Source organism: Athene noctua, chromosome 27 (assembly GCF_965140245.1).
Source record: "Athene noctua chromosome 27, bAthNoc1.hap1.1, whole genome shotgun sequence".
NCBI classification, from domain to species: Eukaryota; Metazoa; Chordata; class Aves; order Strigiformes; family Strigidae; genus Athene; species Athene noctua.
In genome coordinates this window covers 7,271,868-7,296,046 of record NC_134063.1, presented here as the reverse complement: position 1 = coordinate 7,296,046, position 24,179 = coordinate 7,271,868, and the positions used below count along the sequence as shown (strand labels likewise).

Below are 24,179 nucleotides of genomic sequence, written 5' to 3'. Positions count from 1 at the left end.
GTGGCCGTGGGAAGGGTGGCGAGATGGGGGGGGGGGTGTTGCAAAGCTTTAGCCCCAGCCCGCTGTGGTTGGGGTCCCGCAGTGGGGAGGGGGCGCAGCGGGGTGAGGGCGAGGGGCGGAGGGACGGGCTCTCATTCCTGCACACAGCAGCTACCTGCTTTGCAAGTCGGAGTTCATCATTAGCTGGGAAATAATTAATTGTTGGGCAGACAAAAGGCATCGCTCGGCCCCCCGGGGACCCCGTCAAAGGGAGCTGTCAGGGGCTGGCGTGATAAATTACAGCTCCGCTGGCGCTGCAGCCCGTCACCGTCAGGGCCGGGGGAAAAGTCCCGCGTTGTCCTTTTGATTGGGGGTCACCGCGGGTCTGGATCCCGCCCGGCGTCCCCGGGGCACACTGGGGGGGCACGGGGCAGGCAGGGGCAGGCAGCAGCCGGGAAGGGGGCTGGGGGGCGAGCAGGCAGGTCCCTGCCCCGCGCCGCGGTTGTGCCCGCCGTGTCCGTCCTTCAGAGCCGCGTCCCCGCGTCCCCCTCCGAGCGCCGGGCGCGGCGTCCCGCGGGGCTGCCGGTGGCGCGTCAGGCGGCCGATTTCCACCTCGTCGGCGTTTTCGCGGTGATTGCGAGGCCGACGCTCTCCCGGCTCCCGCCGATCAAATTACCGCGGCCGCGCTCGCCGGCAAACGCGCTTCAGAAATCGCTCCCGCCGCTCGCGTGAAATTTCCTGCGAATTAAAGTGTTGGAAGGTTAAAGAGTCACTGGGGCGCCCCGCTGCCCCCCAGCCCCGCGACCGCCTGGGACCGAGACGCCGCCGGAAAATTAAGTGGCTGATGACCAAAATAATGCAATAGTACGTGTTTATCCCGATTAATTTGTGTGTCTTAAGCAAAGCGGACGAGGGAAGTTCTCCGTGTTTGTCGCCCATGCTGCTGGGCCTGCGGCATGCGGGGTGAGCCGGCCCTGCGACGGGGAAACTGAGGCACGGAGGCAGCGGCTGCCGCGCCGGCGTCACGGTCTGTCTGTACCAAGTCCTGACCCTGGCTCGTGACGAACCCAAGGGCAGCTCCTGCGGCTGCAGGCGGCTCCGGGGGGCACCAGGGCGGTGCCTGGTTCAGCTCAGGGACACGGGGCTGACGCTGATTTTCCCGCTGCCCTTCGTAGCCACCCTGGCCACCAGCCCACGAGTGCTGGCACAATGGCCGGGCTGGAGTGATTAGGATGGCGGTGGCCGTCACCCGGCGGGGACCGAGGGGCCTCTCCGAGCATCCCCCTCCAGCCTGGGCGCCCCGAGGAGCGGCCGCCCCCCGCCCCTGCGGCGGCGCTGCGGGAGGTGACACCGGGCAGGACGAGAGGCCGACACGGTGCCCCTGCCACCGGCCGGTGGCTGCGGCGCTGGGGACACCGCGGGCGCGCCAGGACCAGCCTTGCTGAGCGCCGGGCCTTGGCGGTGCTAACGAGGGCAGCCCCGGGGGTTGTTTACCCCGTCCCCCCGCGGGAGCCCCCCAAACGGGCTCCTTGATCCCTCCGTCCCAGCGGGCTGCGGCGCGGAGCCGGCGCGGGCGGCGGGGGGTCCCGGCTGCCGCGGGCAGATAACCCCCAGCGGCTCCCGTCCCGCGCCCGTTATCAGCGCCCGCCCGCTTGGCCAGACGTGTTAATTAGGGCGCTCAGCGTGAGCAGCCGGAGCACGTATGAGCACGCGTGGCCTCGTGCACGGGCTGGCACGCGGCTGGGAGCACCTGCACGGCCCCAGGGACACGAGCGGGACATGGGCCTGGGCGTGCGAGGGGACGAGTGTGTGCAGGGTGGGTGTGCAGGGTGGGTGTGCAGGGTGGGTGTGCAGGGTGGGTGCGGATGGGTGCACACAGGCTGGCGCGGGTGTGGGTGGGCACACACATGCCAGGCTGTGGCGAGCTGTGTCCCGCAGCGCCCGGGGGCCTCACCCCCCGCTCACTCCGCGTCAGCCGCCGCCGCAAACCCCCCTCCCGCGGCGGCTCTGCCCTCGCGCCCTCTGGCCCCTGCCCTCGCAGCGCCCCGCTCGCCCTCCGCAGCCCTCCCACCTCCCTGCCTGCTGGGACCGGGGGGGGGGGGCCCTTTGGGCTCCCGTTGCCGTGCCCATCCCGCCGTGCCCCCCCCAGCTCTCCAGGAGCAGCGTGGCGAGGCCGCGGGCCCGCCGGCGCTAACGCAATTACCGTTACACTTTCCAGCCGTCGTCTCTCCGACAATGAATTTCTGATCTGATTAAATTTGCGCCGACCCCGGCTGCACGGCCGGCCGGCTGCCGCCATCCCTGGAGCCGGGCGGGCGCGGGGGCTCCCCGGGGAGGGCAAGGGGCAGCCGCGGCCGGAGAGCCCCCCCAGTGCCATCCAGGCACCCCCACCCCGCGCGAGGGCTGCCAGCGAGGGGTGATGCTGCATTCAGGATTCCGGAGGCGAGTGGCTCCTTGTGCCCCGTTAGCCAGCGATGGCTCCTTGGTGGCCAAGCCCGGCGGTGCCGCTGGCCGTGCCGGGGCGCGAGGGCAGCGCTCAGCCCCGCTCGCGGCCGCAGCCCCCCAGGCACCCGCGGGGCTCCCCAAAGCCCGCGGGCCCGAGCGGAGGACATGGGGCCGGTGCCCGGCTGCGGGCCCAGCAGGGTCTGGGGGTGCCACGGGCGAGTGGCTGGTGCGAGGGGGGCCCAGAGGAGCAGCAGGACGGGGAGGTCAGGGTGGGGGTCCCAGGGTGCAGCAAGGGGCATCGGGGCCATTTACCCACATCTTGCCCCTCCGGATCTCGGTGCATCACCAGGCCCTGGCCTGTGGGCTCGTGGCTGGCACCGCTCAGTGGCCACAGAGTCCGGCCAGGAGCGGCCAGGGCTGGGCTGCAGGAGGGCGAGCTGGAGCGGGGACCTCTGCACCCCCCCGCTTTATTATTGAGTTTAACCTACAGCCTTCCTTACATGCCACAGTGCCCGTAACTAGTGCAGAGGCTGCTTTTATGTGCAAATGAGCCTTTTTTTTTTTTAATCTTTGACAGAGAATGTGCTGTGTTTACATAACAGAGGGCCCTGGTACTCTGGAGAGGGCCACTGACAGTGCTGGCAGGAGATGTTAAGAAAGATCTAACATTTCTGATCTCTGTTTAGCCAGAGGCACTGCGAGCCAGGCGGGGAGCAGCAGGGGAGGGGGGCTCTGGGGTGCCAGGGGTGGGGGGAACAGCTCGGCGGCTGCTGACCGGGGTCCCCGAGGGGCCTGGGGCCGCGGTCCTGGGCTCTGTCACCTCTGGCAGCGGCGATGGACCAGCTTGGGCAAGCTGCGGGGGCCGGGGCGGCACCGGGGGGTCCGGTCCTGGGGGTCCCCATGCTGGGACGGAGGCCCCAGAGCCCTCTCGGGGGTCCCCAAGCCCCACGGCCATGGGGCAGAGGTTGCCCCTTCCCTTGGGCTGATGAGTGGAAGCATCCGGCAACCGTGGGCTGACCAGGACCTGGTGGAAAGGCCAAAACCTGGTGGCGAAGCCAAAGGCCGGTGGCGAAGCCCCGCGGCCGTAGGGGGCTCCCAGCACGGTCGCCTCTCCCGGGCCCCTGGGCCGGGGTCCTGCTCCCCCTCGGCAGCGTCGCGGGGGGACGTGTCTGGTCGGGAGAAACTGACCCCACGTCCCCCCCCAGCCGCTACTGCGCAAAGGGAAAAATTCCTCCTGCGGCGTTAAGTGGAGGAATGACCAATATCCTGAGGCCCGGCGGGTTAAAATGCATTAATTCAGGGGAGTCCGTTAACGGCAGTATCGATCAGTCTCAGTGCTGGGCTAACGAGCATCCATGCTAATGAGGGGTGAGCGGGGTGCGCTGCAGCAGGCTGACGGACCCGGGGAGCCTTGGTTGGGGGCGAGGGTAGAGCACCCCGAAAAGGGGCCGCTGCTGCGAGAACCGGCCTCGTCTGGCCCAGGCGCGGGCCCGTCCCCCTGGGGTAGGCCCTGGCACGTGGGAAATGGCGGATTTGTGCCAAAAATACGTATTTCCAGTCGACACCTGGGGGTTTCACGGACAAGGAGTAACCTCGGGAGCTGAAGGGAGAAACCTGTCTGCTCCGCGCCTGCACGGCGGGAGCAGGATCCGTCTGCCCGGCTCCGCCGCGGAGCGGCCGGCCCCCACCTAACCCGCCCTTGCGTTAAAGCTCAGATTTGTCCCGGACGCGGGGGGTGCCACACGCTCCAGGTTCCCCGTGCCGCGGCGCTGGGGCGGGGGGGGATCCCCAGGGCAGGCGGGGAAACCCGCGGCAGGTTCCCAATCCTGGGTGCAGCGAAATGAGCCCGGCACGGGGAGGCGAAGCAGCCCCGGTCTTCCCTGAAAAGCTGCTCGTTTTTAGAACTCCCTTGCTTTTGTCCTTTTTCCCTTGAAAATACATGAAAGACCATGTTTCTTCCCCCTCAGAGCTCCCCCTTCTCCTGACCCCCCGGCCCTGTTCCACTCCGTGCGGCGCAGGGGGAGGGACGGTGCCCAAGTTTGGCTTTTCATTTTCTTTGGGTGACTTTGCAAAAAAAGTGCGTGGGGCGAATAAACTTGGTCTTACAAGTATCAAGAGCAGTTTTGCTTTGCGGCGCCCTTGGGGGTGGCCCCGCGGTGGGTTCCGGCCCGGTGCCGGGTGAGCAGCGATTTGTTCACGCGAATCGTGATTCCATCACGTCACTTTATCACTTGCCCGGTGCAGCCGGAGCCGCCGCGCGGATCCTGGAGGATTCTGGCGTGGGGAGGGCGAGCGGAGCGCGGCGCCGGGCGGGTTCTGCCCTCAGGCCGCTCGCCGCCCGCCGGCGGCTTCACCTGCGTCTGCCGCACCGGTTTGGTGGGAAACGTCTCCGACGTGGCCTGCGCCCAGGCACCGGCTCTGCCGCCGGCGGTTCGACAGGCTGGCGCTTGCATTTAAACAAATTTTGTTTTCTTCCCTGTTATTAAGCCTCCCCTCGGCTCGGGGAGCGGGGGGTTGCTGCTCTTTTTCTAGACGTGCAAACAGGCCGAAATAACGGCTGCGGGGGCACCCATTTATCTCCGTGTCTGTCTCGTTGCGCATCCCATCGCATCCCGCTCTGCCACCCCGGCCTCTAATACCTCAGCATCTCCCTAAAGCAAAAGATGACAATAAAGTGTAAATGGGGAGTGTTGGCTCTGGAGCATAATGATGGCAATTTAGATGCCAGCCATAATTTCCCGCCGTTGCCCCAGGTAACAGGAGCCGTTGTCTCCTGCGGGAGCGCGGCCGAGCCGGGACGAGGTTACCTCTGCTCTCTGCGTCTGATCGCTGCTGTGGGATTTTCTGTCATTTAAAAGGTGGGAAAGGGAAACATCCAGAACCGAGGCAGCGAGCCCGGGGGGGCCAGCACCGGTCCTCGGCCAGTGGCATCGCCGGTGCTGGCCCCCACCGGCTCGGGGGGTGCCGGGGCTGGGGAAGGCGCTCGCCGGTTGCCCAGTGGCGGTTCTGCATGGCAATTTGCATACATTACCCACAATGCCCTGCTCTCCCCGTCCGCCTGGGAGGCTGCGTGTGCCGGCTTGTCCTCCCGGCCGCGTGCTCCGGCTCACCGGAACGCGCGGTGCCGGCGCGGGCGAGCCGCTGGCCTCTGCGGCCCCCCCCCTGAAAATTGGGACAAAATCGGGTTTTAGAAGGAGCAGGTTCGGGGTTCGCAGCGGAGCTGGCGCCGTGCCCGCGGGGGAGCGAGCAGCGCCGGGGCAGGGGGGTCGCGGCCATAGTTGCCAAGATTTTTAAGGATGAAAAAATAACAGAGACCCGATTCTCGGGGTCCTGCCCCAGCGGGGTCTGCACCCTTCAGATGCCACGTGGAGAAACGCACTAATGAGGGATCCGTTAATGATTTACCGACCCGAGCATCCTGCCTCGGCTGCGGCCGGGGGTGACGGGGGACGCTGATGCCGGGTCGGCCCCGGTGACTGAGGAGCCTGATGTGTGTTGGGGGAGGCTCATGGGGACAGGCAGAGCCGGCACAGCGGGTGCTGGGGGGCTCGGGGGGCTCACTCCATGCTGAGCTGGTCGCACATCCCACCGCCAGCACGGTTCTGCCTCTCCGATTTAGGCGATGGGGTGGGGGGTGCTGCTCGTCCCCGTCCCTGTCCCCGTCCCCGGTGCGCAGCTGCCGGCCGGGGCTGCGCCGGGGCTGTCAGATGACATTAAGCCCGAACTAACCTCCCGTCCGCGGGAGCCGTCACCGTCAGCCCAGATAACTGTAATCGAGCTGCTGAATATGTAGCTGGGCTCGGAGTTTTGTAGTTGAGATAAATATTGATATTAAAGCTGTCAGGGCTGGCGAAGTGACGCTGACACCCGCTCCGCCAGACCCGTCAGCTCCCACCGCCAGCCCCGGCCCGCTGCTGGTCCCGGAGCCCCGGCCGGGCTGGGGACTCGCCGAAGCAAAGGGACAGCCCCGGGCTCTCAGCCTCCGCGATGAGCCCCGCCGTCCCCAGCTAAAACTGTCCCCATGTCCCTTTCTCCACACCTGCCCCGACCCGGGGGCGTGGGGGGCTCCCGCACGCCCTGCGGCGGTGATCAGGACTGACAACCCCCGGCCTGCCCGTGTTTGACCAGCGCCGGCACGTCCAGGGGACGCGGTCACAGCCGGGACCGACGCGCTCCCGGCACTCCCCGGTGGAAGCCCCTGGAGAGGTTGTTCGTGGCTCAGAGCAAAAAAAGGGTCCCTGGGGGAGTGGGGGGCTGCGGGCGATGGGGGCTCAGCCCACAGGGTGGCACCCGCAGCCCAGCCAGCCCAGGGAAGCAGCAGCTGGCGGGCACGGGGCTCAAACGTTCGGGAAATTCAAATTTGTAATTGTGCTGGTGCTGTCCCTGCGGAGAGGAGAGGAGAGGAGAGGAGAGGAGAGGAGAGGAGAGGAGAGGAGAGGAGAGGAGAGGAGAGGAGAGGAGAGGAGAGGAGAGGAGAGGGGAGGGGAGGGGAGGGGAGGGGAGGGGAGGGGAGGGGAGGGGAGGGGAGGGGAGGGGAGGGGAGGGGAGGGGAGAGGGAAAAGGGAAGGGAAGGGAAGGGAAGGGAAGGGAAGGGAAGGGAAGGGAAGGGAAGGGAAGGGAAGGGAAGGGAAGGGAAGGGAAGGGAAGGGAAGGGAAGGGAAGGGAAGGGAAGGGAAGGGAAGGGAAGGGGCATAATGGGGGTCCCTGAAGCACCCGCTGTCCTTCCACCGCCCGGCTGGGTCGTGGGGACCCCTCGTGCCCGTCGCCCCGCGCCACCTCCCGTCCCCCCTCCTGCCCCGCCGCGCTCCCGCTTGCTCCTTCTTTATTTTTTTAATTAGCTGATACACTATCTGGTGCCAGAGTGTGTTTCCAACCACCACACTCAGGAAACCTCATTAACACAGATCAAAAGGAGCTTTTAATGATTTATAAAGGTGCAGCAGTTTGGAGAAATTAAATAATTTAGGTGATGTGTGTACGGCGGGTCCCTCAGGGCCACATTACAGGCGTTCCCCGAGCCGCAGCCCGCGCCGCGCTTCCCCGCTCTGCCCCGGCGCTGGGGACGCTGCCGGAGCGCGCGCGGCCCCCGGGACGGGGCTCAGAACCGCCGGGACGGGGCTCAGCACCGCCTCGGTTCCGTGGTGCCGCGGAGGATGAGGCCGAGGACGGGCGGCTCCTGCCGTAACCCCGAGCATCATCTCCCGGCTGGGCTGGGTTGGGGCGTTGGGATCCTCCGGCGCAGCCCGACGGTTGCGGGTGCCGCTGCCGAGGTGGCCGCGCTCACTCTCGGCTCATGCAAAAACATTTTACCGACACAGTTAAACTGAGCCTCGTGGCGGGGCGGTGGGACGGGGCGGGGGGGACGCCCGGCCCCGCTGAGCCACCGTCGCATGGACCCAGCGTCCGTGCCCGTCCCCTCCTGCGCCCTGGAGTGGGTTTTGCCCTCAGCGCCGTGGCCGCTCCTGAGCGGAGAAAACGAATCTGTCGGCAGCACACGGTGACCAACACGTGGCCAGAATCCGCCGACGGCCCCGTCGGGCTCCCGGCACAGGGCCCCGGGGCTCCGCGGCGCTGGGTCCGAGGGAGACAGGTGGGAGCCCAGCCCCAGCGCCCCTGCTGGGACGCCCGTCGGCTGCGGCCGTGCCAGGGACCAGCCGGGCAACAGGAGTAACGGAGAAAGGAGCCGTAGCGCTGCGGAAAGGGGTCGGGCGGGCGCGTCCTCCCGGGGGGGCCCTTCCCCGCTGCCCCCCCAGCGCCGAGGAGCCGCTTTGTGCCGGTTGCCGGTTTCCCGGGGCGGGGGGACCACGGCGGAGGCTGGCGGGGGGCCGGCGTTGGCCGCTCCGCAGCTGAATTTTCATCAGGTTGTGTTTAAAAGACAGCGAGAGGGCGGCGGGCGAGGTTGGGGGCTGCTTTCGGGGGTTGGGGGGGGAGGAGATGCTGTGTTTTATTTTGCTCTGTAATAGGCTTATTACTCCTGATCACGCTGTGACTATCTGAATGAAGGAGATTTCAGGAGATGAAAGCGTCAGGGAGATTTTAAGTATCTCAGCGCCTGGCCCCGCAAGGACGGGTGTCCTTGGAGCCGGGGGACCCCCACGCCCAGGACCCCGGCACCGGCAGCCCCCTGCCCCAAGCCCCCTCCCCGCCTTGCTGCCCCCGCTGCGCCAGCCCCCGCCTGCCCCTCGCTCCTCCGATGGTTACAAACCTCCTAATTTCCAGCCTCAATTTATTCATGGCCGGTTTATACCCATTTGTTTATGTGCCAACACTGTTCTTCAGCTTAAATAGCTCTTTTCCATCCATAATATCTCCCCCCCCCCCCCGTATTTCAGCGAGCGCAATCATATCTCTTTTCAAGCTGTTCACGAAAGAAAAATCTGAATTATTTAACCCTTGGGACACTGGCTGGTCTTGCAGGGTGTAGCGAGACCAAGAGACAAACACCCTTTGTTCCTGCGCTGGGTCGCTGCCCTCGGTTGGGTGTTTTGGGGGGACGCAGCTGCTACCGAGAGGGGAAACTGAGGCCCTGGCTGCAGTAGAGGGGACCAGGACCTGGGCCAGGGTCCCGCGACACCCAGAGCCGCGGGGGTTTGGGCACGGGCAGGGTTTGTCGGGGCCGGGGGCTCAGGGTGAGGCCGGGGTTTGCAGGACGGGCTCTCCGAAGGGATTTTCCCTCCACGGTGAATATCCGAGAGGTGAACAGTTTGGACGGTCCCAGCATGGAGATGCCGCCGGGCGCGGCGCGAGGGCGTGGGCAGGGTTTGGGGGCTGCGGCGGCGCAGGAGGAGGGGTGGGCGGTGGAGCCGCTTCACCGGCTCCAGTATTTCCTTCCAGAAAATTTCCCTCCAGTGGGTTCCTGCTCCGGCACGTGGCAGCACCGCCGACGTTCTCGGTTAAACCAGAGCGGGACGGAGCCCGGGCAGCACCGGGGGGTGGGTGCTGGCACTGGCACCCCGCGGTGCCACGGCCGTCCCGGGCTGGGTGGGCTGGCGGGGCCGTGGGCCATCCTGGGGGGGTTCCACCACGGCAGCGGCAGAACCCCGGCGCGTGAGGGGCCGCGGAGGGGCCGTGAGCCCCCCGGGCAGCCTGCGTGTCCCCTGCCCTGCCGGCAGAGCAGGCCCGGCTGTCAGGCAGCACTAACAGTAACGAATGCCCCTAATGAAGCACCCAATTAGCCGGGATCCCAGCCTTAATGGGAGCTGACAGAGCTGAAAGCTGCGAGTAGTCAATTGTCAAGTGGAACATCCCGGCGGGGTGAGGCGGGGAGGCTGCGCCATCCGTCTCTGTCAGGGAAAAACGCAGCTCCCGCCTCAGCCCCTCCGGAGCTGGGCGAGCTCTGCGCCCGCCGGCCGGGCTCCGGTGCCCGCGGCGGCCCGCGGCGTTGGCCCCAGGGATGGCATCAGCCCCGGTGACGGTGACAGCCCCGTCCCGTGGCCTGGCATCACCCTGACCATGGCGTTGACTGCACCCGATACTGCGGTGCCCCCCCAGCACCCCACTAACCCCCTCATCCTATTTGTGTGTGCCCACAGGGCACGAGGACAAGGCGGCTGAAGCCGCTGCCAGCCCTGTGCGTGGGGTGGGCTCCCACCCCCCCGGGCCAACCCACCCCGCCGTCCAAGCTGAGCTCCCCGGCACCGTGGGGGGGCTGAGGGGGCGCAGGGGGAGCCCCCAGCCTCTCCCCGCAGAGCTGTCCCGTGGCGAGGGGCCGCTCGGGCGCAGCTCGGGGTGTTGCTGAGCCCCACGCTGCGGCCCCGGCGCATCCCCCGGAGCTCGCCCAGGGTTTCTATTTCCCGAGCGGTTCGGCGCGAGCTGCTGGGGGGTCGGTAGTTACCCCGTAATGACCCCCCCGGGCCGTGGCAGGGGGACGTGGGGTCCCTGCTGCCGGGGGGAGCCGGGGCTGCGCGTTTCCAGGCACGGGAACAGGAGCCGAGATTTTGCTCATTTGGCTTGAAAACGGCGTGAATCGGCGTTTCTGGTGGGGCGCAGCGGGGGCTCTCCGCTCGCTTCCCGCGATTCCCGGTGGCCCAAAGAGCCGGGGATTTGCCCTGCGCCGGTGTCCCCACGTCTCGAGGGCTCCGTGGAGCTGGGGACGGGGCTCCTTGTCCCGCTCACCCCAGGGTGGCACCCGCCGGGAGCAGAGAACCACGCGCGTGGCCGAGCTGGGGGTGCGGGGACCGCGGCGGTGCCAGCCCAGGCGGCCCGTGGCCGGCGGGTGCCAGAGCTGAGCGGGGAGTGGCCGGGCCCAGGGCTCTGCCCTGGCACCTGCGGCAGCTCCCGGCGGGGGCCCGGCTGCGGTCACAAAGCTGCGGCTCATGCAAAGGCACCGGGAGCGCCGGGGGGACGGGGAGCAGGAGAGGGGCTGCCGGCAAGTCTCAGCCCCGGCCGCTCGCCCTTCCCCGCTGAAAGGCCAATTTTATTTTTTTCTGTTTTATTTTTCCTGTTTTATTTTTTCTCTTTTCTATTTTCTCTTATTTTATTTTGCCTATTTTATTTTTCCCATTTTTGAAGCAGACATATTAGCGATGTGCCTCGTTGAGACAGTTCGAATCCCGCTCGTTTTAATTAGCGCGGCCTGGCAGCCCCGCTGCGGGTACAGCGCGGGGCGACAGCGCGCTTTCCAGGTGGCGGGTTTTTAAAATGCTGTTGACATTTTGCAAACTGAATGACTTAAACGATAACAAATTAACAGACGGCTCCGTGCGTGCGTGCGCGCGGGGCTGGCGCGGTGTGAGCCTCCGCCACGCGCCTCTGTGAGCAAATTCGGTTACCTGAGCGTGTCCGAGCGCCGGCCGCTCCGTGCCGAGCTGGGCCCCGCTCCTCCGGCGGGTGCTGGGGGCTCTGCACGGGCACCGCCTGCTTGGGGGGGGTTTGGGTGCTGTGTACTGGGTGCGTCCTCCCTGCCTGCTGCTGCGCCGGCGCTGCGGGCCGGGTCGCTGCGAGCGGTTGCCGCCGGGGACGGCGGCTCGGGGCGGGCGCTGGAGCTCCCCGTTCCCGCAGGCACGTCCCGGTGACCCCAGGTCCGGGCTGGCGGGGCGGTTGTTGGCCCAGCGGTGCCGGAGGGGTGTAAAGCCGAAGCCCGCCGGGACGAAGCGGTGGCAGCTCCGCGGTGGCCGGTGGCCGGGATGGGATGGAACAAGCCCGCAGCAGCCCCTGTCCCTGTGCCGGCCGCTCCGCTGGCTGCGGGGTGCCCCCATCTCCCCACATCCCCCCATTCCTGCGTCCCCCCCCCCGAGGCAGCGCCGGGGGTGCCGGCTGCCTCCTCCCCGAGCCCGGGCTTTGCCCGCGGTGCCAGGGTGGCCGTGGCCAGTGCCGTGGCCGCTTTGGGCCGCACGTGTCGCGGCGCTGGGCAGAGCTGCCGGGAGGGAATATCTGATGGGGGGAGATGTGATAATTATGGGAGGGGGTGAATCAGCGGGGGGAAACGGAGGCACAGAGAAAGATTCGCCGGCAAGGAAAAGCCAGGACAGAGTCACCCCGCGCCGGGGCCGCCTGGTCCGGGGGGTGGCAGCACCCCGGCCCCTGCCCGCTCGCCAGCCGCGGGGGCCGGGCAGCCCCGGTGCCCCCCAGGGTGTCCCGCGGTGGCAGGTGGGGACGTCCCCAGCCCGTCCCATCCCGCCGGGGTCTGTCCGTGCCGCGGGGGCCGTGGGGCCGTGGCCTGGCCCAGCCCCGTCCTGGGCTCTGGGGGTGTCCCCCAGGGTTGGCTAACACCTCATGCCAGCAGCTGGCAGGGGGGGTGGTCTGCGAGCGCCTCCAAGGCTGGACCCCCCCCGCCCCACATCCCCCCCCCCGCCCCAAACCTGCTCTTTGCTTTAAACCCACCTTGTGCCTTGTGACCCCGAAAGCGCTGGGGGGTGGTGGGACGGGGACGCCGAGGGGCAGCGGGCGGGGGGGCACTGGGGGCTCTCGTGTGCTTGGGGGGGTCCCTGGACCAGCCACAGGCTGGGGAGCACCACACTGGGGGTCCCCACAGCTCCCCAGCACCCACCGCACCCCCAGTGCAGGGTGACCCCTCCTCGCAGCCCCCGCCAGCGCCCGGCTCCGTCTGTGCCATTTATCAGAGCTAATCAGCTTTAATTCAGCAATTTGTCAGTCCGGAAAAGGCCCTCGGAGTTAGTTGATTTTTTTTTTTTTTTTTGCAAAAAATATAATTATTATTATTATTCCCCAGATAAGCACGGGCCCTGCCGTTAGAATCGCCTTTGCTTGGGCTTTAATAACGATCATTAAAATAAATAATTTTTTTAAAATAAAAGACGGAGAGAAGAGGGATTTTTTTTTTTTTAATTTTTTTTTTTTTATTGTTTTCTATGCGTTTGAAAATTGTTTCCCAGTAAATCCCGGCCCTTTGTATTAATTTTACATTTTACAATGTTACCTTGCCAGGGGCAGGGTTGGCACAACTGACTCGGGAAAGGAGAGAGAAGGAGAGAGAGAAAAACCCTTCTCCTTAATTAGTGCATTTCCCTGTGTGATCAGAGTGCTGATGAAGCAGGTAATGAGCTGGACGGGGGCTGCCTGCGCCGCTCGCCCGCTGGAGGACCAGCCCCCCCCCCCCGCCTCCTGTTTTCGGTCCCCCCTGCCCTTTTTGGGGTGCTGGGTCCCTTTTGGGTCACCCTCTGCCACCGCCGCCATCCCCACCTGCTCAGGGGGTGCTCGGGGGGGGGACAGACACGCTTGGGCTGTCCCGTGTGATGAGCTTGAGCCAGTCTCAGCCTTGCTCGCAGCTGCTGGAGGCTCGGGCGGGCGCAGGGGGTGTCGGGGAGCCCCAAGATGCTGCTTCGGGGTGGCCGGAGGGGCCGTGGCCACCGTCCCCATCCCACCCAGGCCTGCTCTGACCCCCCCCGGCCACTGACCCCCCCAGGGCTGAGCCGTGGGGCTGCACGTGGAGCTGCTCCTCGGCCCTGGAGATGTGGGGTGTCCCCGGTCCCCATCTTTCTGAGGCGGAGGGGAGGGGGGGGCAGGAGAACCACCCCCCAGGAGCCTCTAATTAATTAGCAAAGAAAACACGCTGGACGTGGCGGGGGGGGCAGAAAGCCAAGCTGCCGGGACGGCTCCGGGGGCAGCCGGTGAGTTTGGCCGGTGCCGGCAGCGCCGAGGCGCCATCACCGCCCCCCCCCGGCCCCGGGATGCAGTTTGGGGATGGGGGGTCACAGGAGCCACCCCGAGCTGCCCAGGGGGGTTGTGGCTGCCGGGCGGGAGCTGCCGGCGTGTGCCAGGAGTTCTCTGGGGCTGCTGATCCCTCAGGCTCTCGGCGCTGGCGGCGCTGCCACGGGCCCGACGCCGGCGGGGTTTGACTCCAAGCGGTGCCGGTTTATCGGGCGTAAAACAAAGAGGCTCTGGGTGGGGTGGGGTGCCTGGGAGGGCGAGGCGGGGGGAGCGGGGCCGGCGTCGTGGTCGAACCAAGGTGTTGGGGCGGGCAGGGGGCCGCCGGCGTCCCCGCGGCGCGAGCTGGGGACAGACGGTGCCGCTGACGCCGGGCTCTGGCGCAGGTTCCACCGCGGGGACTACACGGTGGAGGTGAGCATCAACGACTACCTGGACATCTACTGCCCGCACTACGAGGAGCCGCTGCCCGAGCGGATGGAGCGTTACGTCCTCTACATGGTCAACTACGAGGGACACGCGTCCTGCGACCACCGGCAGCGCGGCTTCAAGCGCTGGGAGTGCAACCGGCCCGACTCCCCCAACGGGCCCCTCAAGTTCTCGGAGAAATTCCAGCTCTTCACCCCCTTTTCGCTGGGCTTCGAGTTCAGACCCGGCCACGAGTACTACTACATCTGTGAGTGGGGGGCGAGGAGGGGGCTGGCGGGGAGGGGACCCGCGGGGGGGGCGGCTGGCGAGCGCGTCGAGGGCGCAGAGCGGACCCAGAGGTTGGTGACCCCAAACCCAGCCGGTCCCGGCCGGCGCACGCTCGGTGCCGGGACCTTTCACCGGGGCTGGGTCACGGCCACGGGCAGGGGGTGGCCACGAGGGCGACCCAAGGGCCGCGGGATGGCGGGGACACGGTCTCGTCCCCGCGGGAACGTCACTGGGCACCAGTAAAGGTGCCGTACTGGGGCGGTGGCGCAGCCCTGCCAGCCCCGGGCAGGGCCCGGCGCATCCCGGGTGTTCCCGGGTGTTCCTGTGCCCTCCTGCACGCTCCCGGATATCCCTGCGTGTTCCCAGGCATTCCCGTGTATTCCCGTGCTCTCCCATGTATTTCTGTGTATTCCCGTGTAGTCCCGTCCATTCCTGTGTTCTCCCGTGTATTCCTGTGTATTCCTGTGTTCTCCCATGTTCTCCTGTGCATTCCCATGTTCTCCCATGTTTTCCCATGTTCTCCCGTGTATTCCCATGTTCTTCCATGTTCTCTTATTTATTTCCGTGTTCGCCCGTGTACTCCCATGTTCTCCTGTGTATTCCCATGTTCCCTTTTGTATTCTCATGTTCTCCTGTGCATTCCCATGTTCTCCCGTGTTCTCCCGTGTATTCCCATGTTCTTCCATGTTCTCTTGTGTATTTCCGTGTTCGCCCGTGTACTCCCATGTTCTCCCGTGTTCTCCCATGTATTCCCGTGCTCTCCCGGGGCCACGCTCCCGTTCCCTGCCCAGCAGACAAGGAAGCTCCGGCCGGCGCAGGCCCCGGGACGGACGGATCCGGCCCGGCGGTGAATCCCCAGCTGGGAGCCACGGGGCTGTTTTGGGGGGCCAGGGCAGTGGGGGGGGCCCAGGAGCCGCGGCAGCTTCCTCGGGACCGCGCCGGAGCCGCGGAAAAACAAGCTGATGGGGCTCGGATCAGGCGCTGGGAGGCTTTCAATCAATAAAGGGTAAAAATAAAAAAATAAAAGGAAAAAAAAAAAGAGCAACTGCTACCCCTGAGCACTCGACGGTGTCGCGGGGAGACAGGGACGCCTCTCGTCTCGTGCGGGAGCCAGCCGGCGTCCTTATCTGCCTTATTATTTCTCCCCCTTTTTCCTAAAGCATCTGTTTTCAGCCCACTTAATTTGTTCCTTTTATCTATATTAAATTACCATTTTTTCCCCTCTCTCCCTCTCCCCCTGTAAAATGTCACTCGCGAAATAACTGCATCTACAACTCTCTCTCTCCCCCCCACCCCCCCGCCCCCCGTTTTATTTTATTTTTTTTTAATTTTTTTTTATTTTTAATGTCGTTAGGGAGAGATTACACAGAAGTAAATGGTGAAGCTGATCATTGCTAAACCGGTTAGAATTCATGTCATGCGGAACATTAGAAATTATGCCTCTTTGAGGAACCGTATTTAGCAGACATGAAAGAAAAGAAATTACCTCCTCCTCGAGCTCGCAAATTGGAATGCCATTAACCTCGGCGGCACGGGGACGCGTTCGTGCGCCCGGCGCGGGGTCAAGGGCACGGGCTGGCCCTGGGGCTGCGGCCGGTGGACGCCGATGCCCACGGTGTGGCTCGCCGTGGCACGGCTCGGCTCGGCACCAGGCACAGCTCGCGTGACCTTCCCCTTCCCCGCGTGGGGTGTAGTGCCGGGGAGGAAAGGAAAAGGGAAGGGGGAGGAAAAAAAAAAAAAATTAAAATAATTTTTTTCAAAATTCTGGAGGCTCGGCAGCGTCGCCGGTGTCTCCCCAGAATGGCTGCGCCCGGGGGTGGGTGAGACGCTGACCCCGGTGCGAGGGCTGGGGGTGACGGTGGAGGGGCCCGGGGGTGCGTGGCCCCATCGCGGGGGGTGCTGGGGGGCACGAGGTGGGTGTGTGGCTCCGGGGTGCAGAGGGGGGCCAGGGCCGGGGACCCCACCGGGCTGGTGGCCCCTCCGCGGCCGCCCTGCGCCTTTATTTGGTTAAAATAAACCAACTGGGTCCCGCGGGGTGGGAGGGGGTGGCCCCCGTGTCACTCCCCGGACCCCGCCGTGTCCCTCCCTACGCGCCGGAGGGCGACCGGGGTGGCCCAGTGCCACCGGAGGGGGCCGCGTGTGCCCGGGCAGGGCTGGCCCCTCGCTGCCGCCTCCAGCGAGCAGCATCCCCCTTCCCTCCCCTTCCCCTTCCAGCTGAAATTAAACATTTTTACGAGTAATGCTCCCTTCTTCCTTAATTCAAAAAAGAAAAGAAAATTAAATTCCTTTAAAAACATATATATAAAAATCACATTTTCTCATATTGAGAGGGGACTTTCACCGGGATAATTATTGCAATTACTCCCTTTCTCTCTCCCAGTGAGCATTATTTTTATTCTGTGCCGGTTTTCTCCTTCTGCATGTTGAGGGAGAGCGGCACGGCCCTGCCTGCGCCCTGCCTGCGCCCTGCCTGCATGCTGCCTGCTCCTGCCTGATCCCTGCCTGCTCCCTGCCTGCGCCCTGCCTGCTCCCTGCCTGCACCCTGCCTGCTCCCTGCCTGCGCCCTGCCTGCGCCCTGCCTGCTCCCTGCCTGCGCCCTGCCTGTGCCCTGCCTGCTCCCTGCCTGTGCCCTGCCTGCTCCCTGCCTGCGCCCTGCCTGCACCCTGCCTGCTCCTGCCTGCTCCTGCCTGATCCCTGCCTGCTCCCTGCCTGCGCCCTGCCTGCTCCCTGCCTGCGCCCTGCCTGCCCCTGCCTGTGCCCTGCCTGCACCCTGCCTGCTCCCTGCCTGCGCCCTGCCTGCGCCCTGCCTGCACCCTGCCTGCGCCCTGCCTGCTCCTGCCTGATCCCTGCCTGTGCCCTGCCTGCCCCTGCCTGTGCCCTGCCTGCTCCCTGCCTGCGCCCTGCCTGCTCCCTGCCTGCCCCTGCCTGTTCCCTGCCTGCCCCTGCCTGTGCCCTGCCTGCACCCTGCCTGCTCCCTGCCTGCGCCCTGCCTGCGCCCTGCCTGCACCCTGCCTGCACCCTGCCTGCGCCCTGCCTGCTCCTGCCTGATCCCTGCCTGCTCCCTGCCTGCGCCCTGCCTGCGCCCTGCCTGCACCCTGCCTGCACCCTGCCTGCGCCCTGCCTGCTCCTGCCTGATCCCTGCCTGCTCCCTGCCTGTTCCCTGCCTGCCCCTGCCTGTGCCCTGCCTGCACCCTGCCTGCTCCCTGCCTGCGCCCTGCCTGCGCCCTGCCTGCACCCTGCCTGCACCCTGCCTGCGCCCTGCCTGCTCCTGCCTGATCCCTGCCTGCTCCCTGCCTGCGCCCTGCCTGCGCCCTGCCTGTTCCCTGCCTGTTCCCTGCCTGCGCCCTGCCTGCTCCCTGCCTGCTCCCTGCCTGCGCCCTGCCTGTGCCCTCTCTGCCCTGCGCCGCGGGGACCGGAGCCACCGGCGCCATCGTCCCCTGTCCCCAGAGGAATCTCCAGCTGTACTGGGACCATCAGAGACCCTTTACTGGGCTCCCCTGGAGCGGGGGGGGCAGCCCCAGCCCCCCCTCCCTCCACAGATCGGGGTGGGCGAGGGCTGGGGACGCTGTGGGGCAGCTCCGTCCCATCCCTGTCCCCCCACCCTCATCCTGGCTCCCTGCGGGATGTGTCCCCCCCCTTGTCTCGGGTACGGGGGGATCCCCAGAGCAGGCGGGTGCTGGCCCCCCCCAGCTCCCCTCGTGACACCCCAGGGACCCTCCGTGGCGGAGCAGCCCCATGATCCGCGTGTCATCGAGGTGACCCCGGGGGGGGGTCCCTGCCCCGAGCCGGGCTCTGCCGCGTCCCCACAGTGGGGGCTGAGCCGCTGCCCCCCCCTCACCCCCCTCTTCTCTCCCCTTTGCTTCTCCGCAGCCGCGTCCCCCCCGAACACGGTGGACAGGCCCTGCCTGAAGCTGAAGGTTTATGTTCGACCAACAAGTAAGTGAGGGGGGGGCTCTGCTGGGCAAGTGGGGGCCATGGAGGGGGTCGGGGTGGCCCAGGTCCCCCCAGCCCCACCGGGACCCTCCCTGCAGCGTGGACATTAGCTGCTGAGTTTGAGTTTCAGATAGGGGGGGGAAAAAAAAAAAAAGTAATAATAATCCCTGCGCAGTGGCTACTTTTCAGAATCAAATAACTCAGCCATTTAAAAAAACAAATTAATAATTTTCTTCTCCTGTTAACGTGTAATTAGCAAATGGCAGCAGCTCTCCCCGGGGAAGAGTGCCTGCGAAATGTCACCATTTAAAAGGATGTCTTTCTTTTTTTTTTTTTTTTTTATTTGCACGGCTTTAAAATAAAACCCAATATAATGAAACCATCTGTAAAAAATCATTCTGTTTTGTTCAGGACTAGGGCATAATAGGGAGGAAAAAAAAAAAAAAATCTCTCCTGATATTATTTTTTACTGTTTTAATAATATCGGGATTTTATGACGCCGTCGCCTCGCGGAGAGGAAGAGCCACCTTTGTGCTGCTGGGGGGCGGCGGGGCGGGGGGGCTCCCCGAGGCCGGACACCCCTCGGTGGGGTCTGGCCCCAGGACGGGGCCTTGGAACCTCCTCGATTGCAGGGGGGGGGGACCCTGGTCTCAGGTGACCCCACACAGGGACCCTCCAGGATCGGGGGGACAAGGGGACGGGGGGTGTGGGAGGGGGAGCACCCCCAGACACGACCAGGCTCTGCTGCTCCTGCCGCCGGGGCCGTAAAACCCTGAATCCAGGTGGAGCTGTGAGCGGGTTCCAGCCCCCCCCGCGCGCGCTGGGCTGCCACCGCTCGGGGTTTGGCCACGGGACCCCCGGGCGGTTGGCGAGGGGGCGTCCCTGTCCCCCGCGGGCTGGTCTGTCCCCAGCCCCCACCGCGGCGGGTCCCCCCCGCCAACAGCACCCAAGCCCCGGGGCGCTGAGCATCACCCCGCTTCTGCCAGGGCGGGGGCCGTGCCGGGCGCCCCCCAGCTCACGCTTCTTCTCTCCTTCCCCTCCCGCAGACGATTCCCTCTACGAGTCCCCGGAGCCCATTTTCACCAGCAACAACTCCTGCTGCAGCCTCAGGGTCCCGCGCGCCGTGCTCGTGGTGGTGCCGGTCGTCTGGACGCTCCTGGCCTTGTAGCACCGACACCGAGAGCGGGGGACGGCGCCCGGACACCCCGGATCCGGCAGCGGGACGGTGCCCGGGGGAGTCGCCGGCGTGGAGGGTCGGTGCTGCCGGCGGGAAGCTCACCCGGATCCCGCCGCCGCCGCGGGAAGGCCCCGTCCCCGCGCCGGGGCTGTGCCGGGCTGCCGCACGCCACGGCCAAAGCTCCCGGCGCTCGCTCGGCGCCAGCCCGCCCCGTCGGAGGCCGCTTTTTACATTTCTAGACCAAATACAGAGTCCGCGTTGGTTTTGGGGTTTTTTTTTTGGTTTTGGCTTTTTTTTTTTTTAAAGAAAAAAGATTTTTATTTTTATTCGTTGGGTTGTTCCAGTCCGGGCTTCCCCGTGCCAGACTGACCCGCACGGGGCCGGGCTCAGCCCCTCCCCGCTGAGCCCCTCGCCGGGCCGGGGCAGCGCCGGACGCCGGCACATTCGGGCGCCAGCGATGGTGCCGGCGGCTCCGTCGTCCCAGACTCCTTCCCGGCGCCGGCGGCAGGACGTCGCGGTGCCGACCCCGCCGCGCTGCCCCTGCCACCGCTCTGCCGCGAGGCCGCGGCACCGGGACGGGCACGAGCCCCCGCTGAGCGCCTGGGGGGGCGACCCCCTCCCCACCACTGGTGCCACGGACATCACCGCTGTCCCCGTGGGACCCCGGGGCGGCTCCGCCAGCAGCAAAGCAAACTGTACGCACCCGGGGGTGGCCGGCGCAGGGGGTGGCCGGCACACGGAGCACCGGAGATGGCCAGCACGGGTGCCGCTGGAGGCGGCCACCCAGCGCCGGGAGCGCCGAGGACGGCTGGCGCCAGGGATGGCCGGCGTGTGGAGCACCGGGGGTGGCCGGTGGGCACAGAGCGCACCCAGGATGGCCAGCGCCAGGATCACCAGGGATGGCCGGCGCCGGGGATGGCCGGCACTGATTGCGCCAGGGATGGCCAGCGCTGGGAGCACGGAGGTGGCCGGCGGGTGCTGGGAGCACCGGGAATGGCCAGCGCCGGGCGCTGGGAGCCGGCGGGCCGGGCTCGCCCAGCAGCGGGGTGGCTCCGAGGGCCTTGGCCCGGAGCCCATGTTCGTGGCAGGAGGAGCGTGTGGGCCCGGCGCCGCCCGCCGAGCAGCTTCTCCTCCTCCTCCTCCTCCACCTTCTGCTCGGCACCGCGTCCCCCTGACACCTTGGGGGTGCGAGAGCCCCCATGGGGGGCTGGTGGCCGCCTGCGGGACCATCGTGGTGCTCCCCGTGGTTGCCCCTTCGTCCCCCGGCTGCTGCCGGCGTCGCCGCGGTTCCGGGGCTGGGCTTGGGGAATTTTTCCTTTTTCTTCTTTGCATTAATAAGAAAAACCCACCAAAACCCCCCATCCGGGGTTGGGCCTGAGCCCGGGGGTGGCACGTCCCCAGGGAGGGGCCCCCCCCACAGCCCCGGGGCCTGACCCCTCCTCGCCTTAAATCTGGGGCTGTCCCACCCTGGGGGGGCCCGTGCCCGTCCCGCAGAGCCCCCCCACACGCCCCGGGGGGGTCAGTGGCCCCGGGGGGTGACAGCGATGGGCTCAGACCTGGCCAAAGTGTCCCCCCCCCAACCCCGCGGGCGCCTTTCCCGAGTGCACCCCAACCCCTCCCGGCGGCGGGGGGGGCCGGCGGGGGCTGCGTCCCTGTACATACAGCGCTATACTGTGAGCGGTTTTTTTTATGTATTGTTGAGAATGAATTTTATGGAAGGGTTTATCTTATTTTTATTTTATTTTTATTTTTTAGACTAGGAAGCTGAAATCTCGCAATAAGCTCATCTCCGCCATCCCAAAAGTCAAAAAAAAAAAAAAAAAAAAAAAAGAACAAAACAACAATTTAAAAAAAAAAATAAAATTCACATTCCCTGCCGTCCCGTCCCTGTCCCCGTGTGTCCAGACCAGGTTGTGGTTCTCGAAGGTGAGCGAAAGCTTCGTGGTTATCCAGGGGGTGAGGGAGGGCACCCACCCGGCCGGGCACTGAGCACCCACCCAGCGGGCGCTGAGCACCCCCCGGCCCCGGCGAGGAGCCGGCGGCACCCTCCTGCCGCGGTGCCGGCCGGCGGGGAGCGGCGATGGCAAAACCTGGTCTTCGGTCTGTGTTTTATATATATATAGATTATATATATAAATATCTCTATTGTGTCCAGCCACTGCGGGAGAGCGCCGGCGGCAGCGGGGCTGGGGGGGCTCCGCTGTGGCCGGGGGGGTGCAGCCCCTCGCCGGCGCCGGTTCTGCGTGTGCTGGTCTCCGTCCCCCCCCCCCCGGCCCCGCTTCGTCCCCTGACCCCCCGCCCCCCCCTCCGCTTTCGTCCTCGACGTCGTGCTGATGGTAACCGGATCACCGCCCCATTTGGATTCTGTATTTTTTTATAATAAAATAAAAATAAATGTCGTGTGAGGCCCTTGCTTTTGAGAAATCACTTTCCCTCCCGATGCCGCGGTGCCGCGCCGTGTCCCCGGGGGGGTCCCACCCCCCCACTGGCACCGGGAGCCACCGGGGGGGGCGGCCAGTGCCAGCACCGGGGTGGCCACGCTCGGCTCCGTCCCCGCTCCCGGGGCAGCCACCCCCCCCGATGCCATGGGGCTGTGAAGCCAGACCGCTCAGCTGGGTGGTGTGTTAATTACGGGAAGGATTTAATTACCGCGTTAATGAATAATAATGGATATTAAATTAATTAATATGCAATTGTTGATAGTACTTAATTCTTGGAGGCGATGCAGCCTGGGGGGTGGGTGCTGGGATGCTCCAGCCTCCCCCCGGGCGCTGTCGCAGCTCCAGCCGCTCACCCGCCTCTGCCTCAGTTTCCCCCGTGCCGGGGCAGCAGGTGACACCCCGCGAGGCCACCAGAGCCGCTCGGAGGTGACATCACGGGCGTGGAGGGAGGGCACACACCACCCCCCCCCCCTCCTGCTCTGTTTTTCCTTAAGTAGTAAATAACTTTTTGTGCCGCCCGTGTTCCTTCCCGGCCTTTAACGCGTATTTCAGCACAATTAGCAGAAGAGGAACAATCCGCTGTTAATTAAGTCAGGCTCGCACAGCCGGTCCGAGGCTCTGAAGTTTGCCACGAAACAGTGAAAGACTAATTTTGCGTTTTAATAGGGGCCATCTGTGTGCCGGGAGCGGGGAGAAATACCAGCACCCACGGGCGGGGAGCGGGTGCCGCGTCGAGCTCCGCGGTCGCTGCCAGCGACGGGCTCGGGCAGTGAAAAGTGCCAGGAAAGGGCCCGGCACGGACTTACCAAAAAAAGGTGATTTTTTAGACCCACTCAGTAGGGTTTTTTGAGGCCTGACTCATGATTTTTTTAACACTGAGGGTTGGAAATATGGAGTTAAAAATAGAAGACTGGCAGGCGCAAGGCTGAGACGGATCATCGTTAGTAATTAATTAATAGAGTCATGGATTTTTAAGGCCTGAAAGGGATCATTTAGATCAGGCCCGTCTCTCTCACGGAGGCGTCGAGGTTTGATTTAAGGACTCGTGGGGATGAAGGGCTGGGCCAGGCCCAGGCTCCTCGTGCCGCATCCCCGGGTACCGCCGCGGTTCTGCCCTTTATTATATTTAACCCGGGGCTGGGGCTGGGGGGATCCCACCACCCTCGTGTAAAAGGTGGGGGGGGGACGTGGGGACCCGCTGCAGCACCCGTGTGCTGCAGACATCAGCGTGGGGGGGATGTGATCGGAGCCGGGTCGTTAATGCAGCTGGTTAATTGGAGCTGAAACAGCCCCCGTGGGGTCGAGGGAAGCCCAACGCGTTCCCGAGCGTCGCATCCTGAACCCGGGGGGGGGGGACACAGCCCACCGCAGCAGACGGGCTGTCGGGGGGCAGGAGCGGGTTCCCCGATTCTTTCGTTATTCCAAGTGTCCGGCACTGCTGGAAAACAAAGCTTGCCCCTGCACGCTGGCCCGGGGAAATGAAACACGGCTTAAACCTCTTCTCTGTAAACGTGGTGGCGGGTGCGAAGGAAGGGGAAGGAAACAGCCCCCAGCCCCGGGGGGGGTCCCTGACCTGCCATGGGACCTTCCCCCACCCCCGTGACACCCCAGATATCCTTGGCCCCAGCTGTGACTCTGCAGCTGGAGGGGACGAGGGGCAGGCTGGGGCGCAGGGATGAGCGAGGGTCTGGGCACCCCCAGGGCAGCGGCTGGAGTGGGGGAGCCAGGGCTGAGGGGTGGGATGGGGCACCCCCAGGACCCCCTCGCCCCGGGGTGCCGTCGGGCTGGGGGGGCCGGAGCAGCTGCCGGGGCGATGCAGCCGGCACGGCGGGCGGGGGGGGGGGCGTCACGTATGGCTGGTGGTGTCTGAAATGGGTTTTTACGGGCCTCAGCCTCCTCCAGCATCAATTTTCCGTCGCTGGGGTTTTCCAGAAGCGGGGGCACCGGCAGCCCCCGAGGCCAGCGGCCCCGCTACGCCGGTGGCCGGAGATGTGGCTTCACCTCCACACCCACGTTAAGGGCTCCTTTACTCCGGGATGTGGCTGCACCAATTAACCAGGACCCCGGGGCTTGGGGTGGGCACGGGGGGGCCGGGGCTGTTGCCCCCTTCCAGACGTTCGGGGTGGGGGGACGGGGGCGGCTCATGGGCCTCGGCTTTCCCCATGCGCTGTAATCCTGAGCGGGGCTGAGCGGTGGAGCTCTCCCGGCACTGCCCTGCTCCAGCCCACCCTGCACCCTCCTCCTCCTCCTCCTCTTCCTCCCAGCCCCAGGCACACTCGGCTCCATCTCTCACCGACCACCTGCCGCACCTACCCCTGGCCCTGGCGGGAGCTGCCGCGGGGGGGGACAGCGCTCGTGTGTCTGCGGGGCCGCTGTTGGGGTGCTGGCGGCCACGGGCACCT

The 24,179-nt window shown here is 65.8% G+C and overlaps 1 protein-coding gene across 3 annotated transcripts in view; it reads left to right on the top strand.

The window, feature by feature from the left end:
- The window catches only part of LOC141970866 (ephrin-A2), a 74,785-nt gene extending 53,586 nt beyond the window's left edge, over positions 1-21,199 (top strand). For all 3 annotated transcript variants that reach the window (XM_074927792.1, XM_074927791.1, XM_074927793.1), the window contains 3 exons: positions 13,917-14,206; positions 18,097-18,162; positions 19,206-21,199. In XM_074927792.1, coding sequence (XP_074783893.1) covers positions 13,917-14,206; positions 18,097-18,162; positions 19,206-19,327 — 478 coding nt within the window. In that variant the 3' untranslated portion in view covers positions 19,328-21,199. The remainder of the gene's footprint in view (positions 1-13,916; positions 14,207-18,096; positions 18,163-19,205) is intronic.
- The last annotated feature ends 2,980 nt before the right edge of the window (positions 21,200-24,179 follow it).